Source organism: Prunus mume, linkage group LG4 (genome assembly GCF_029339155.1).
Source record: "Prunus mume cultivar Tortuosa linkage group LG4, ASM2933915v1, whole genome shotgun sequence".
NCBI lineage: Eukaryota > Viridiplantae > Streptophyta > Magnoliopsida > Rosales > Rosaceae > Prunus > Prunus mume.
In genome coordinates, this window is record NC_142701.1 from 14,455,738 (window position 1) to 14,471,165 (window position 15,428).

The window sequence follows — 15,428 nt, forward strand, 5'->3', positions numbered from 1 at the left end:
ATAGAAGTACTACTTGGAGCTTCCTTTTACAATAAACAAACTCAACAATGCCATGAGTAAACTTTGGTTTCCATCTTCCACCAATGTAGTTGAGGATCCAAATGTTCATCTTGAACTTTAAATATGAGATTTACATGTCACGAATATTTTAGTAAATGAGATTTCTCGAGTGTTTAAGATCCATAATTTTCTTAAAATAATTAAATTTATATGTGAATTTTATTAACACAATAAATTAATATTTTAAAACTTGAATAAGGCAATTTACACTAAAAATGCAAATCTAAATGGACCTTAAAAATAAAAATGAAGGTATAGATTTCAAGATCTAGCAAAATATATTATTTAAAATGCCTAACGTATGAAGTCATGCAAAGGACAAACGGTCATAAGAATGTAGTCCAAAAGTCAAAAGAGAGATAAAGAGATAGTTGGGTTAGAAGGAAGCGGGAAGCCGAGGAAGTCGTCAAACCCCACAACACCAGAAAATCAAACTGTCGTTGATGAATGAAAGATTCATTCTTTAGTCAATTTTCATGTTAATTTTGTGTTTTGTTAATTACCCAAATCGTTTCTCTCTCAGAATCTCAGACAAAAATTTAAAACTTGAGGAAATCTTGAATTTTAGCTCATTCATAGCAGAAAGTCACTTCCTCAAGATTCTGACTTTCGTTACTTTCCCATTTCCCAATTCCCAATTCCCAATCCCAGCGACAACAGGGGGAAGATCTTTCTTTCTAAAATTGCAGGTTAGTTTTTCATAACAGCTGTTTTTTCATTTGCTTTTATTTAATCTTGTTCCATAACTTTGGGATTATTTGGATCCTTTATGCATACAGTATTTGGTGAATGGGCATCCATTTATTGACTTTATAGTTCTTTCTCAATACCCCATCTTGCAAAGTAATCAAATTTTTTTTTTTTCAAAGAACGAAAGAAAATCAGAAGGTAAGGGATAATCTACAGAAGAAAGTTAGAGTTGAGCTTCAGAAATTTGTTTAGAATGCATTTATGTAATAATTCCTCATATTTGGGATTCACAAACTTCAATGTGTTGGAAAGAATATAGTTTATGTGTTCCTAAATATTGGGGTTGGTAAGTACTAAGTATTAATTTAAGTCAAAACCTTGTGCAATCGGAACATTGGAGTGTCTTACTTTATGCATTAATGTTAGCACATTGTCTTTGTGTCCTGCGTCAACATCACCAGCATGTCCCATGTTTCTGTCTAGTCAGCTTAGTCTATTTAGTTCTGTTCACAATTTCTTTCTCTCTGTAAATATTGTCCACACTGTCTCAATATATGGCCTATGAATAAGTGACTGAGAAGATGTAAACTTTTTTGTAGACTTCATGGGAAACTATCCTTTCTGATATCATTGTATGGTACTAAGAATTCTGTGTAATTAGGTAAAATAGTCTTGTCGTCTCAACCTGTAGATGGGAGATGGAAGCCTGGAATACACTGTCGATGAGGCTCTTGTGGCCATGGGGTTTGGAAAGTTTCAAATTCTTGTGCTTGCTTATGCTGGCATGGGTTGGATCTCAGAAGCAATGGAGATGATGCTACTCTCATTTGTTGGACCAGCGGTTCAGTCTGCTTGGGGTCTTTCTTCTCAACAAGAAAGTTTCATAACCAGCGTGGTTTTTGCTGGAATGCTAGTTGGAGCGTATTCATGGGGCATAGTTTCTGATAAGCACGGACGTAGGTGGGCCATTTTTTGTTTTCTTATTTTTCTTCTCTTCAGTTAATTCAAACAGTCTGAACCTTTATGGGATCCTGTCTATTATGTTGGGGCCAAAAAGGTGGCTACTAATATCATGTGTTTATCATTTTATTTGATTTAATTTAGGCTCTTCTCTTAATGTCAAGATGCCTTAGATGACTCAATAGACATGTTTCAATTGACTACATAAAGTCATTTTGCAACATGGTTCGAAACTGTAACTTCAATAGCTGCGCCGTTGCTCATTATCAGACAACTTTTGATTATAAGAAAGACAAATCTTGGATTCATCACATAGTGATGATTGAATATTTTTCTTTTTAATTTTTAATTTTTGTGTGGATTTTGGTCTCAGAATTTGGTATGATCTTTTGATTATTGTTATTTTCCCTAAATTCTCAATCTACTGAAAAAGAAAATGCTAATTTTTAGGCATGTGATATCCAGTTGACCTATATTACTCGAACCATAACTTTAAATGACAGGGTTTTATTCTGCTAGTACTGATCACTCCTGCTTGGATTTGTTATTTGTAGCATCTACTTGCCATTTCTGATGTCCAGTTTTTCTGTCCATGCACCTGCACATTGTAGTAACTGTAGTTTTCCTTTTCTATTCTTAATTGGATACATATTTGATTCTTTATTCCTTTCATAGGGTTCACTGTGATCTTGAATGCACCAATTTTTCTGACTTAATGATTCTACTGGTTCTTTTTGTTTTGTCTGTACACTTCTATTTGTTCAGGAAAGGTTTCCTCATTACAGCGACAATTACTTCTGGAGCTGGTTTTCTGAGTGCTCTTTCGCCTAATTATACATCCTTGATCCTTCTTCGTTGTTTGGTCGGTGTTGGTTTGGGAGGTGGCCCTGTACTCTCATCCTGGTTTCTGGAGTTCATTCCTGCTCCTAACAGAGGCACCTGGATGGTTATTTTTTCAGCTTTTTGGACTCTTGGAACAATTCTCGAGGCTTCACTTGCATGGGTATGCTTTTGAGTACTTCATTTATATTCGTTTGTGTTTAAGCCAACTTTTCTAGATTTGATTTCCTGGATTTGTGTTTTTCTTATGTTTTGATCTTTCAATACTGGAATTAAAGGAACTTTGGCATCAATACTGTTACTAACTAGGCTTTAACAATTGTGTTAAGTAAATACAATGAACATAGCAAACATTAGTAGTAACTTCTATTGTCATTCCATAAATAGTGGATAATAAGCCAGTTGAACATTGGGTTAGCATATTTCCTTTTCTTTTCTTTGGGTGAATAGCTATTGTAAATATATCTAATTGCGTAACAAGTTGACAAACAGATAGCTTTCCCTATTCAGCTTACTTGTTCAGCTGCATGTAATTTTAATTTTCCCCTGTTTTGGGGCTGTAATGCCAATATATGTAATAAGAATTTAAGATTGGTGCCTTCATATATTTATGTTGTGTTCTTTGCAGTTTGTCATGCCAACGCTGGGCTGGAGGTGGCTACTTGGACTGTCTTCACTCCCTTCATCGCTTCTTCTTGTATTCTATTGGGTAGCACCTGAATCACCCAGGTATTTATGCTTAAAAGGGAGAACAACTGAGGCAATCAATATTTTGGAGAGAGTAGCAAGACTGAATGGAACAAAACTCCCTTCTGGAAATCTTGTTTCTGATTTAAAAATCGAGTTATCTGAAAAGAGTACTCTATCAGAAGATGCACGTTTGATCTCACCAGCAGAAAATGAAGATACGTCACCTAAGGAGATGGATTCTTCTGATATGGGGGGCATCTCTTCACTGTCAATGCTTCTTTCCCCAAAATTAGTCAGATCTACCTTGCTCTTATGGGTAGTATTCTTTGGGAATGCTTTTTCATATTATGGCCTGGTGCTTCTGACCACTGAGTTGACCAATGGACATAGTAAATGTACGCCAGATAAATTAGAGTCAGACAAATTGCAGGATACTGGCTATAGAGATGTTTTCATCGCTAGTTTTGCAGGTAAATTTATCTAATTATTTCAATGTTTGTAATTATTTATTTATGGAAAAAGTGTTATCCTATTTCTAGAAAATGGTTTAGTGACATTTAACTTTGTTTGGAATGAAGAGTTACCTGGGCTCCTCATATCTGCTGCCACGGTCGATAGACTGGGTCGTAAGCTTTCAATGTCAGCCATGTTCTTCTTGTGTTGCATTTTTCTACTCCCCTTAGTAATTCAACAGTCTCAGGGCTTGACCACTAGCCTTCTTTTTGGAGCTCGCATATGCATCACAGCGACCTTCACAATAGTCTATATATATGCCCCAGAGGTAAATTGTGAATGCATTTATCATTTTAAAAGCCAGTGGACATGAAAGTGTTTTTCAAGTGTGCAAATCCATGTTTTTCTTCAATGCATGATCGTCTGAGATTTTTAGTTTTTTGGGTTTCTTTATTATACAATTTTTTATTTGAAGTTGGGCATCTTTAACTATCAGAAGCGTTTTTGAATAGAATGAGTTTTCTTTCTTCCATTTTATTATTATTTATAAATAGTACTAAAGCTGGTGCTTAACTAGTTGTAGTTCTGGAATTAGAGCCTGCCAACTAAACTCTCAATCCAACATGGGGATAAATAAATTTCTAGGTTTAGAAATACCCTTACATGAGATTTATGTTCAAAAGGCATGGCGCTGAAACCAAGTTCAAACATCACACAAATATGTCAGGTCTGGCTTACTTTGGAAATTCCATGATGGCATCTTAGCAAATTGCATAAAATTGACTCTAAAATGATTATATGGCTTTGGTTGACATGAAACACATCAAATGTGGAAGATATCTAGAGCTCGTTTTCCCATTTTTAATTGAATGTCAACTAGTTTAACTAAAATTTTCAGTTATTATATTCTTTTATGGTGGAGACAATTATGTTGGAAATTCCATGTACTCTGAATCTAAACCACCTGGGTTCTAATTTTCATATGTTGGTATATGCGTCGTGTGTGTGTCACTGTCAACTTCTTGCACATAACCTCTAATTTCTCCACCATATTTAAATAATCTACATAACTGCAGTGGTAAAGCAAAATGCACTCACTGCTTAGGATATGAGAAAAACATGGTTGATCTAAGAAAAACCTTGCTTGTAGATTCACATTCTCGGTCTTCTGTTTGTATGAATTTGTGTGCTTATCCATGAAAATCAATTTGAACTAGTAACAAGTACTTAATCTCTTAATCTTTTGTTTGAACTGTAGATATACCCAACCTCAGTCCGAACAACTGGTGTCGGAGTTGCAAGTGCAATGGGAAGAATTGGTGGAATGATATGTCCTCTTGTGGCAGTAGGTTTGGTACATGGATGCCATCAGACAGCATCCATTCTGCTCTTTGAGATTGTAATTTTTCTTTCCGGGTTATGCGTTTTGCTCTTCCCATTTGAAACCAAGGGACGTGAATTGAGCGATACTGTATCATCTAACTCAGACAATCAAGGCCAGTAAATGCATTTGTATGAATATCCCACATACAGTAGAGGGGGCTTTCCCCCCAGTCTTTACACACTGTCCATTTGATAAACATGAAGGACAACAAGAATTAGTCAGGGCTTCACTTGTTCATTATACCAAATGCAGCTTGTGAAAATTAAGCAGCTCAAGTAGTGTTTTATTCTTTCCTTAGAACAAACTCTGTTCCTGAAGATCTTAAACTGATTTTAATGCATTTCTAAGTTAAAACTGAAAGGTAGGGTACAAGGATCAATTTTCATTAACTTCTGTGTTTTAGTTAGAATGCTGAAATGTTTTTTCAGTTACAGTTTGTTGGTTCTCATGAAACCAAAAAAGAAAAAAACATTTTATCAGACCCTTGAGGCCAAAATCAGAGACCACTATTGGTGTCCTTGGTTGCATCAATGAGTTTGTCCAATATTTTTAACTAGGCATCAAATACTCTGTTACCTATGAGCTGAGATCAAATTGACATTCATTAGAGAATTGAGATTTTTTAAATTTTTTATGTAATACCATTACCAGCAGTATTGAGGGACAGGAGAATTGAACTTAGAACCTTTAGTGCAGAGGTAAATATTCTCAAGAGAAGGGAAAGACAACATTTACAGGATCTTACAAGAGGCTTGGAGAACTCCCTGCTTATTTGTGGCACATGGTTACACCACCTTCTGACATCTGCTGGGAGAATTAATTTAGCACATATCACGTGACCTGGTTAGACAAGAGAAGGGAAAGACAACATTTACAGGATCTTACAAGAGGCTTGGAGAACTCCCTGCTTATTTGTGGCACATGGTTACACCACCTTCTGACATCTGCTGGGAGAATTGCTTTAGCACAGATCACGTGACCTGGTTAGCCAAGTTCTTCTCCATCCATGCACACTCCAGGACAACTCTCCATGTACTGCTACCACATCATAAGGACCACTTGGGAATCACTCAAACATTTAGGATCAGTTTGGCATTGCTATGTTGTGAAAATAATTACTTGAGATTTCTGTGAGAGAAATCGGTTGTAAAGGAAAACAAAAAATCAATTTATGAGTGTTTGGTAAAATTGTGTGTAAAAGTGCAGCAATTGTGTTCAATAACTAAAAAGGGCATAATATTAACAATTTTTTTTCCTTTCTAAATTAGTGAAAATAACACTTTCACTTATTTTTTCGGAGCAATAACACTTCCACTTTGACTTGTACAATTCTTGTGTTAACTATGTTTCAATTATAGAGTAATGAAGTCATTATTTTAGATAGCAATATCTCTCCGACATGCATAATATCTCCAAATGTCATGACCAATTACAAAACTGAACATATGTCCATTAATAATTTTGTTTACCCCACTATAGTTTATCTCTCCACGTCCAACAGTCAATTCCAAATTAATTGTCAATTCCCATCTAGTCCCGTCGAGTATACTCCATGCCCATCATCATCAATTTCTTCTACTCTTTAATTTCTACTCCTACTTGCATTATTGAATATATATGCATTCCCTTCCTTTTATTTTTAAGTTAATTTAGAAATTAAAAGAGTAAAACAAATTTATGATGATGATCTGGGAGATTTGGTCTCTTCCTGGTTTTTTTTTTTTTTTTTAAAATAAAAAAATTATCTGAGTCTCTTCCTGGTTTATGTACATGATTCTGCAGTGTTTTGGGTTGCTAGTTTCATATTGTTTTCTCAAACCTTTTGGGAGTCATATAATGAAGGTTTCATTATGTACACCAATAAATAAATAAATAAAACAGACAAGATGACAGAGAGACATCACCCATATACAAACTGAAAAAACGTAATAAAAACCAAAACAGAATGACATAAATATCACCCAGAAACAACCCCCCCAAAAAAAAAAGTGTGAAGTCCAGTGTGAATCCTAGAGAAAAATTATGCGGCTCATCCTTAAATCTGGGTCTCGCTAACATTATAGAAGAAAAGTGTGAAGACATTGTTAGATATGGGTTATGCGAAAATTAAAGAAGAAAAGTAAATTTTTGTTATGCGAAAATTAAAGAAGATAAGAAGAAGAAGAAAAAAATGAGGAAGGAGGAGAGATTCAGAAAACGCATGGGAAAAAGTACAAAGACAATGGAAGTAATATCTAAAAATTAAAAAGGTTAATTTGGGCATTTTAGGAAAATTCATTAAAACACCACTAGTTCCTCACTTGCTTTCCGCATAAGCGGAAGTATAATCATCCATTTACCTGCTTCTCCAAATAACTGTTAACAACAACAATTATGCTTGAAAACATATTTATTTTTCATTTTCCAAACATGTAGATGATAGAAAACTTTCAAAATAGTTTTAATATTTTTAGTCATCTTCCGCTATCAAACACACCGATGTGTAATTCTTTTTCCTATCTAGCACCATTCTTTTACTAGAAATCTTTCACAATTCATTTCTCTCAAATATTAATGTTGAGGATTTGCATTGGTTATTTGTACATTTCAAAGTCAGTGTCAGAAATTGATCATTTGGTCTATGGCAGCCATTGCACGAGTGGGTCAGCCTATGGCAGGTACACAAAAGTATAGTGTTGCAGATGTCAAAGACTCTGACCCAAGACTCAAAATAGAAGTAACTTTTTTCTGATGAGGAAAAACAGAAGTAACTTACAACCCAAACTATTTACTGTTTTATTTATTTATTTTAATTAGGAATTTCTTTTGGGTTGAGATAAAAGGTTAAAAACTATTGTCAGAAATTTATTATTTAATCTTCTTTTTAATGACCGAACAGTCCCCAGAGAAGTAAAAGTCACTCGGTGCTCATTAGATTTGCATATTTCTCTTTCCGGGTACCCACTGTTCTTTTGGCACTCAACATAAATTTACCATTTTAGTGACTTCCACGCCCAACTTTTATTTTATAAAATTCCAATTACTATTAAATAAATAAATAAAACCCAACAATATAAAACGAAAATGAAATTTGCTTTATTTTATGATGGGATACAAAAAAGAAAAAAAATAGAGAAGGCAAAGCGAGAAACTTCTTGTTTCTGCAGGATAAATATGGAGTACGTTATAAATATATAAGAGATATAATTGTTAATAATGTTATGAGGGAGAGAGAGATAGGTACATATACATATAGTAGATACACTCTGCCTCTGCTTAGATTCCCGTGCGCGGTGTCTCTTTGAAAATTGAAGATCTTTACTTCAGATTCATGGCGGCAAACCAACCGCAGGCTCCAGATCGTACGTCTGGTACGTCAATACCATCAAACCCATATCGCAAATAACCTTCCTTTTAGCTTTTTGTTTTTTTTTTTTTAAATTCTGCTTGCTTCTTCTATACCCTTTATCATGATTTTTGATGATTTTTGTTATCTGTGTTGTGGTGTTAATCTTTTCCTCTGATGGGTTTCTTTTGTTTGTTTGAATTTTGCTTTGATCCTATGTAAAGTCAATGAATTGGATAATTTTTCATTTACTTGTGAAATTACTTGAACAAGTTTCTGTATTTATTGGGGAAGTTGGGGCTTTAGCGTTTTTTAGTTTGAATTTTGGCATCCAAGGTTGGCTTTGTCCGTAGAACTGTGCCCTGATCTGGGTTGCAGGCACGCTTAGGAGTATCTAAACATTGGAGATCTATTATCTGATATTGTTATATGGCAGAATTATTGCAAGCTTTGGTCGTTTCATTTTCTGTTTTCTTGTTTGGATTTTTTGTTTGAGAGGTCATTGCTTATTGATATGTCGGGTCATATGATTGGGTTACTTCGAGGTCAGTCATCATTTAGTCCGAATGCTTGATATATGTATAATTGTATATGTATTAAGTTATGTTTGCTGCATGTATGTATATGGATATACTGAATATGCAGTTTTGATGATTATGTTTGGTTTGTAGGAGTCATTTGAATATTCATTTTCAGAATTGCTGTCAACAAAAAGCATGCGCTAGACTATAGAGTGGTTGTGCAATCAATTAATATGTCATGCGTGTAGTTACTTGCAGACTCAGTTTTTGTTTTTAAGAAGCCTCTGTTTGATATTGCACGGAATGCCAACTTTCCTGAACTAGAATTATATAGGTAGAGCATCAGGCCTTTTCTAATTTCTCGTTGTTGTAGTCTTTATAGGTGTATTGTCATGTTCTGGTTTACTGGGGACTGGGGAGAGGCAGATAGAAAAGGAAAGATATTTTCTCCGAAGTAGTAGGAGGTGGATGAATTGGAACAGTTAATATCAGACTAGCTTAAGATGAAAGAATTAAGGGAGGTAATGAGGCTTTTGAGGTCAATACTTTTTTTCTTTTTTTTCCTTTTCCTTTTAAAATTTGTGGGAAATTTTACTTCACTTCTTTTTTCAATATGGGTTATCACTAGAAGCTCTCTAGATAACTTATACGGTTGGGCATCTTGGTTCATTGTGTATCCATAAACAATTCCATGAATGTCATTATTTATAGTTTGAGAGGTTAGGGTCATATCTATGGCAGCTTTTCAGTTTTCTGAAGTTGAGACCTTTATATCTATCAAGGATTTTTTCTTCTAAAGAATTCTATTACTGGTGGCCAGCTCGAAATTTTGTATGTTTTATAACTAGATTTCGAACCTATTGATGTAGACATGACTGAAATATATTCATGTACTTCTATTTATCATGTGTGCATAGGTGTGCACGCGTGGATATGTGCGCACATATTCATAGCTTCAAGTTTTCCTATCACCGAATTTTGCTTTGGTTGGTCAATAATTTGTACTGCCTGTGTTTCTAAGACTCTACTAAGTCACTGAGCATACTGATCATGGATGCAGAAGAGAAACCTGCTGAACCAGATAACATGAAGGAGCAGGTAGTTGCGAATCCAGTACAATGCTCTTCTGATCCATTGCAATTGAAGTTAGTTTGTTTTCTTTACTCCCTCTTGTGCATGACAGTTTTCTGTTTGTTTATCTGTTATCAGCCCCATGTAGCAAAAATTGAGAGGTCAGTTTCTCCTAATCCTTCTCCAGATGCTGCCACAATAGGTCATCCAAGGGATGCAGCAGGTCAATCGGTTCCTTTTGGTTCAGGTGGAGATCACACTGTTATCCCACCTAATGTCTATGCCCCTCAGGCCCAGACCTTCTACTATAGAGGTTAGTCTTGTGTTCCTCTGGGTCTGGATGCGCAGCCATGGAAATGGGGGCCATTCACATCTGTACAAAGTCTGAAAATAAACTTCACTGTTTGTTGGCCTTCTTAACATACATTGATTCAGCTCCATCAGGGAGGAACTTTTTTTCCCATTTTCTGTGTGGAGTAGAACCAATCAAAATCTGGTTTACATTAATCTGTGAGGTTGGAATAGTTATAAATTTCAAAATCTGTGCATTTTTGGCTGACCTAGGAATTCAGGGTTCATAATTGGCTTTTTTAACTTAAGTTTTAAGTCAATGATAGTTTTTGACTCGTATAAGGAAAAGAATTGTTGTTATATTATTTATTTAGTTGTGTTTTATGTTACCGCCACTTATAGAAGGTAAGAGATATAATGTTATCATCTGTGATGTAGGTTATGAAAATGGAACTGGTGAGTGGGATGAATATCCTCCATACCTCAACGCTGAAGGGTTGGAGATTAGTTCTCCTGTGAGTGTATTTTTTTTCTTCTTCAATTCATATATCAACATTTCTGTTAATTTATTGTAATTTGATTTGATATTTAATCTTGATTAGGGTGTCTACAATGAGAATCCTTCTCTAGTCTTTCATTCTGGATATGGCTACAATCCTCAAATGCCCTACGGGCCTTACTCCCCGGTCACAACACCTATGCCGTCTGTAGGTGGTGATGCACAGTTATATTCCCCCCAGCAATTTCCATTTTCAGGACCACCTTATTATCAGCAGCTTGGTCCTCATAGCATGCCATATATTACTTCACCAACTACAGTTTCACAGCCAGAGCTCACCACTTTAGTTAGCATTGACCAACAAGGTGACAATATGCTTTTTGGACCAAGGCCTGGTTATCATCCACCAGTGGGATCTTTCGGTAGAGGCAATTTTCCAGGAAATCCGGGTAGTCATGGTTTTCATGATTTGCAGCAGGGATTTGATGGATTAAGATCTGGAGGACTTTGGTCAGATTGGTCTAAACCCTCAGACAGGCACAGGTCTTTGACTCCCTTATCGCCATCAGTATCTCCACAGCCACTTGGCCCACTGGGGTCATTTGGGCAGAACGTTGGAATGGTTTGTTCTTGTACCTGTGTATATCTTCTGATGACGTTCTTTTGAAATCTCGTTGGTCTTTTCTTCATCCTTCTTGCAACAATTGTTTGGGATATTATTTGGAGGAAGTTAGATTTGGTATATTAGGTAGAACTTGTATATTATCCTGGGTGCTTTTACGCAAAATATTATTTGCAATCTGTCGTTAATCACATGCGTGTCATGTGATGAAATTTGACTGTCTCCTCGTGCTTGTTCACAAAAGCAAACCAGAATGTTGGAGCAAGTGCTTTAGAACTAGGAAACCCAGGGAGCACAAAACTAACTTTTTTAATGGCTGTCATGCTCCTCTAGGTGTCATAGCCAATAATTGTATTAGTTTTGCACGCAACCTAGGCATATGACCTGATCAAGCCAATTAGAGTGGAGTGGAATTGATTGATTTGGTTGAAGATGTGCTTTACCATGATAGGTCTGCTCTTTAAATATATCCTTGGCCTAAAGCTCTGAATATTTTGTTCTCAAAGAAGTATGGTAAGGGGTTTACTGTGACTTCCTCCCAAGACTTCAAGTTTAAAAGTGATTAGAACTTCTTAAAACTTAATGATAGCATTTTTTCCTATTTTCCAGGCTCTCAGTGTACTTCTGACCGATCTTTATCTTTCACATTTTTCATATAGAAGTGTGTGAAAGCTTGTATGAATAAAATATTATTCTCTCTCCGTGTCCCTCCCTCCTCTTCCCTCCTTTTAACAGTTCCTAAAGCTACTTTCGACTTCATTATCACATCTGCTATTGTTGACCCTTATATTAAGTTGTTTACCTTGTGTTTCTTCTTATTTATGATCCCAGATTTTGTATTTGTGTAAATCCATGGTAATTGAGATATTATAGTTTGCCAGACACCATAACTAGATCTTCATCGTTAGTAGTTCTATTCTTGCAAGGAAAATTTATTGTTTATACTGTAAACCATGATTCCCAGTCAGTCATTGGATTCATTGGCATCCAAATCAAGACCTACAAATTTATATAAGTGGAATTAAGGAATGCAATATAGTTTATAGATCTAGGCATGGATTGTTTGAATTGAATAACTATGGGTATCTATCTACCGACAGTGGAGCTCAGGTGTAACCCTTAGGTCATGGTCGTCTTCCATCTTTGGTGTCAAGCAACTTTGGCTTATCTTTTATGAATGCATATCTTGGCAATGATGCCTGCCTATAAATGCTTGTGATATAGTTGATTGTCACTGACATCATCTGAAACTTGATGAATCTAATTAGACTCATGCATTTTAGTATTAATGCTGATTAATGAATTTTCTTCAGGCTTCTCAACAACAAAGGTCATTGTATGGGTTTGGATCTGGTTCAAACTCTTATAACAGAGGCTACATACCCAGTGGTTTTAATCAGGCCTCTAGCCTTGGAAATGCATCTTTGTCTAGTTTTGGAGCTAACAGTCGTGGCTTTCTATCATTAGAGAATAGCAAGCGGCATGTGAGGGGCAGTGGTCCCATATGCAGTTGCAATGCCCCCCTTGATATTCTTTGTGAGCAGAACCGGGGACCAAGGGCCTCAAAGCCAAAGAGTCAAATCATGGCTGATAGCTCTGTGGAGAATACCAAACATAACACTACTGCAACCAAGGTGCATGATGAATCATACAACAAGCCAGATTTTGTAACAGACTACAACGATGCTAAGTTCTTCATTATCAAGTCTTACAGTGAAGATAATGTCCACAAGAGCATCAAATATGGTGTCTGGGCCAGCACACCAAATGGGAACAGAAAGTTAGATGCGGCTTATCGTGAAGTTAAGGAGAAGCATGATGGCTGCCCAATTTTCCTCTTCTTTTCGGTAAATATATGGTCTTTTTGGTGAATACATGTTCGCAATATAATTAATGTATGCCATATGATTTCTTCTTTTTTCTTTTTCTGTAATTGTTTCCATTCTTTCTATTCCACCAGTTTTTCCTTATATGGTTATATTTAATAATACTCAGGTGAATGCTAGTGCTCAGTTCTGTGGGGTGGCTGAAATGGTTGGACCTGTGGATTTTGACAAGAGTCTGGATTACTGGCAGCAAGACAAATGGAGTGGCCAGTTCCCTGTCAAGTGGCATATGATTAAAGATGTCCCCAATAGTCAGTTTCGGCACATCATTCTTGAAAATAACGACAACAAGCCTGTAACTAACAGTCGAGACACTCAAGAGGTGACAATTTGTGAAAAGCCTGTTTTTATTATATAGGAGTTAATATTGCACACAGTTCTTATTTTTAATAATAGCCATAACCAGACGGAAACTATATATTTAGTTTGTTTACCTGAATACTTATAGTAGCTTGACTGAGCTTTTGACTATCGAACCAGTTGCAGTTGCTGCCAATATGTATGGACTATTAAGTGTGGTGGATTAGGTAGATGTGTATCTTTACTGGGAAAGGCCTTGGTTTTTTCTCATTCTCTCAAATCCCTCCGAAAGTTCTGTCTGAGATGTGCCACATATGCTTTTTGTGTAAATTCTAAGGTTCTAGAGTCTGAATTTTCATGTTGTTTTCTCCCTTCGTTTTCTTATCTAATTATGCTCAAATGCTGATTCTTAGGTCTCATAAACCAGGAGCCTCTTATTTTGAATCATGTGCAGCTCTTCTTGTCCTATGTTAAGGAGATTGCATTATAAATTTGATGAAAAAAATTTGGAGTTGTAGATTAGGAATCTCTAAGCACACAGTATTTCGGCAAGTGTTGTACTTTTGTTTACAATGCCCTTTTTCTCCCATATGTGCAGGTAAAATTGGAGCATGGGATTGAGATGTTGAACATCTTCAAGAACTATGAAACAGATATGTCGATTCTAGATGATTTTGATTTTTATGAAGACCGGCAGAAAGCAATGCAAGAGCGGAAGGCAAGACAGCAAGCCAGCCTGATTGCTGTAGGTGTAGTTGGAGAAAAGGAGCCCAGAAATACTGTTCAAATACCCAGTGATTTCATTAAGCACATGTCAAAGAGTTTTGCTCAAGTTGTCCGCTTGGATGAGGGTAGTAAAGAAGCTAATCTTTCTGAAAGAGCTAGTCCTGCTTCTGACGGCTCCATTGGCACCAGGGTAAAACTTGAAGATGCGATCCCAGTACCTGTGTCTTCTGCTCAGACCAGTTAGGAAGAGATGAATGCTCGGATTGTATGTGACAGACTTAAATACTACTTTCAGTTTTTGATTAACTTGTGATTAGGTTGCTGATGTCTCTGTATTCATAAGGAGTGCATCAGTATCTGAATGAAAAGGGGTTCTACCGGTTCTACGAAGCTGATGGCGGGCTTCATGTATCATATGCGTCGTGCGTGCTACTTTTCAATGGTAGTCATTAGTATCATAAGACTTGCATTGAGTGAGTAGTTTTCTTGAAAAATTGGATAATGTTTTTTGCTTTTTCAAGGGTCCCCATCTTTGCAGGCAGTTTAATAAGAAGTATGCAGCAAAAAGACCTTGATGGAAAAACCTCATATATTATGCTTGTTCACCATTTGATTCATTGATTTATTTCATCAGTAGCAAGCAATGCTGCCCCTATTTTGGAACCATGCCTTTTCATCTTCCATTGCACTTTATTTCATGCTTTTGTAGAATATGCTTCATTGGTTCCAAATGGTACTTTTCTTTTAAAAGAACCAGACAGAACAAGAATTGACTAACAAGCCATGACCCAGTTTTTTGTTCCTTGAAGTAAGCATTTCAGCATAATCTCTGTTCCCAAAATACATAACATGATGCATGTGATTGGAACATAACTCAGTTCATGATCCCACGATCATGCTTTTTCTTGAAGAGGAGTTCTCTTTCGAACTTTTCTCTTCTTTTTCTGGTTTGTGTGTAAATGTATTAACTGTAAACTGTATAGAGGTGGAAGTGCAAGTGTACAGCTGCTGCTGTCGTTTTCCTTTTTTGTATGAATCGTTGAGAATTTAATTCATGCTTATCTTCCTATGTTATCCACCAAGACACTGAAAATGCAATCCCATTTGTGG

At 36.1% G+C, this 15,428-nt stretch overlaps 2 protein-coding genes across 6 annotated transcripts; both read left to right on the plus strand.

The window, feature by feature from the left end:
• Positions 1-404: 404 nt before the first annotated feature.
• NIAP (Major facilitator superfamily protein) lies at positions 405-5,298 on the plus strand. Of its 2 annotated transcripts, none has more exons than XM_089050169.1 (6): positions 405-749; positions 1,442-1,710; positions 2,476-2,713; positions 3,179-3,710; positions 3,819-4,021; positions 4,952-5,298. In XM_089050169.1, the coding sequence occupies exons 1-6, from the start codon at positions 537-539 to the stop codon at positions 5,195-5,197; spliced, it is 1,701 nt and encodes a 566-aa protein (XP_088906295.1). In that variant the 5' UTR covers positions 405-536; the 3' UTR covers positions 5,198-5,298. The 2 variants fall into 2 exon arrangements, with proteins under 2 accessions (XP_088906295.1, XP_088906296.1); XM_089050170.1 differs by having other exon boundaries at positions 590-749; positions 1,412-1,710.
• A 2,860-nt stretch (positions 5,299-8,158) lies between these two features.
• ECT5 (evolutionarily conserved C-terminal region 5) lies at positions 8,159-14,981 on the plus strand. 4 transcript variants are annotated; one of them, XM_089050570.1, is made up of 9 exons: positions 8,160-8,427; positions 9,297-9,444; positions 9,841-10,021; positions 10,133-10,307; positions 10,724-10,800; positions 10,888-11,406; positions 12,720-13,253; positions 13,402-13,614; positions 14,191-14,981. In XM_089050570.1, the coding sequence occupies exons 3-9, from the start codon at positions 9,974-9,976 to the stop codon at positions 14,560-14,562; spliced, it is 1,938 nt and encodes a 645-aa protein (XP_088906696.1). In that variant the 5' UTR covers positions 8,160-8,427; positions 9,297-9,444; positions 9,841-9,973; the 3' UTR covers positions 14,563-14,981. The 4 variants fall into 4 exon arrangements, with proteins under 4 accessions (XP_088906693.1, XP_088906696.1, XP_088906695.1 ...); XM_089050567.1 differs by lacking the exon at positions 9,297-9,444 and having other exon boundaries at positions 8,159-8,427; positions 9,945-10,021; XM_089050569.1 differs by lacking the exon at positions 9,297-9,444.
• The last annotated feature ends 447 nt before the right edge of the window (positions 14,982-15,428 follow it).

Coding starts and splice junctions, on each gene's coding strand:
- NIAP (XM_089050169.1), top strand. CDS start 537: ATGTTAATTTTGTGTTTTGTTAATTACCCAAATCGTTTCTCTCTCAGA. Junction 3,711..3,818: donor TTTCATCGCTAGTTTTGCAG/GTAAATTTATCT, acceptor TTTGGAATGAAG/AGTTACCTGGGCTCCTCATA. Junction 4,022..4,951: donor TCTATATATATGCCCCAGAG/GTAAATTGTGAA, acceptor TTTGAACTGTAG/ATATACCCAACCTCAGTCCG.
- ECT5 (XM_089050567.1), top strand. CDS start 8,388: ATGGCGGCAAACCAACCGCAGGCTCCAGATCGTACGTCTG. Junction 11,407..12,719: donor TTGGGCAGAACGTTGGAATG/GTTTGTTCTTGT, acceptor AATTTTCTTCAG/GCTTCTCAACAACAAAGGTC. Junction 13,254..13,401: donor CAATTTTCCTCTTCTTTTCG/GTAAATATATGG, acceptor AATAATACTCAG/GTGAATGCTAGTGCTCAGTT.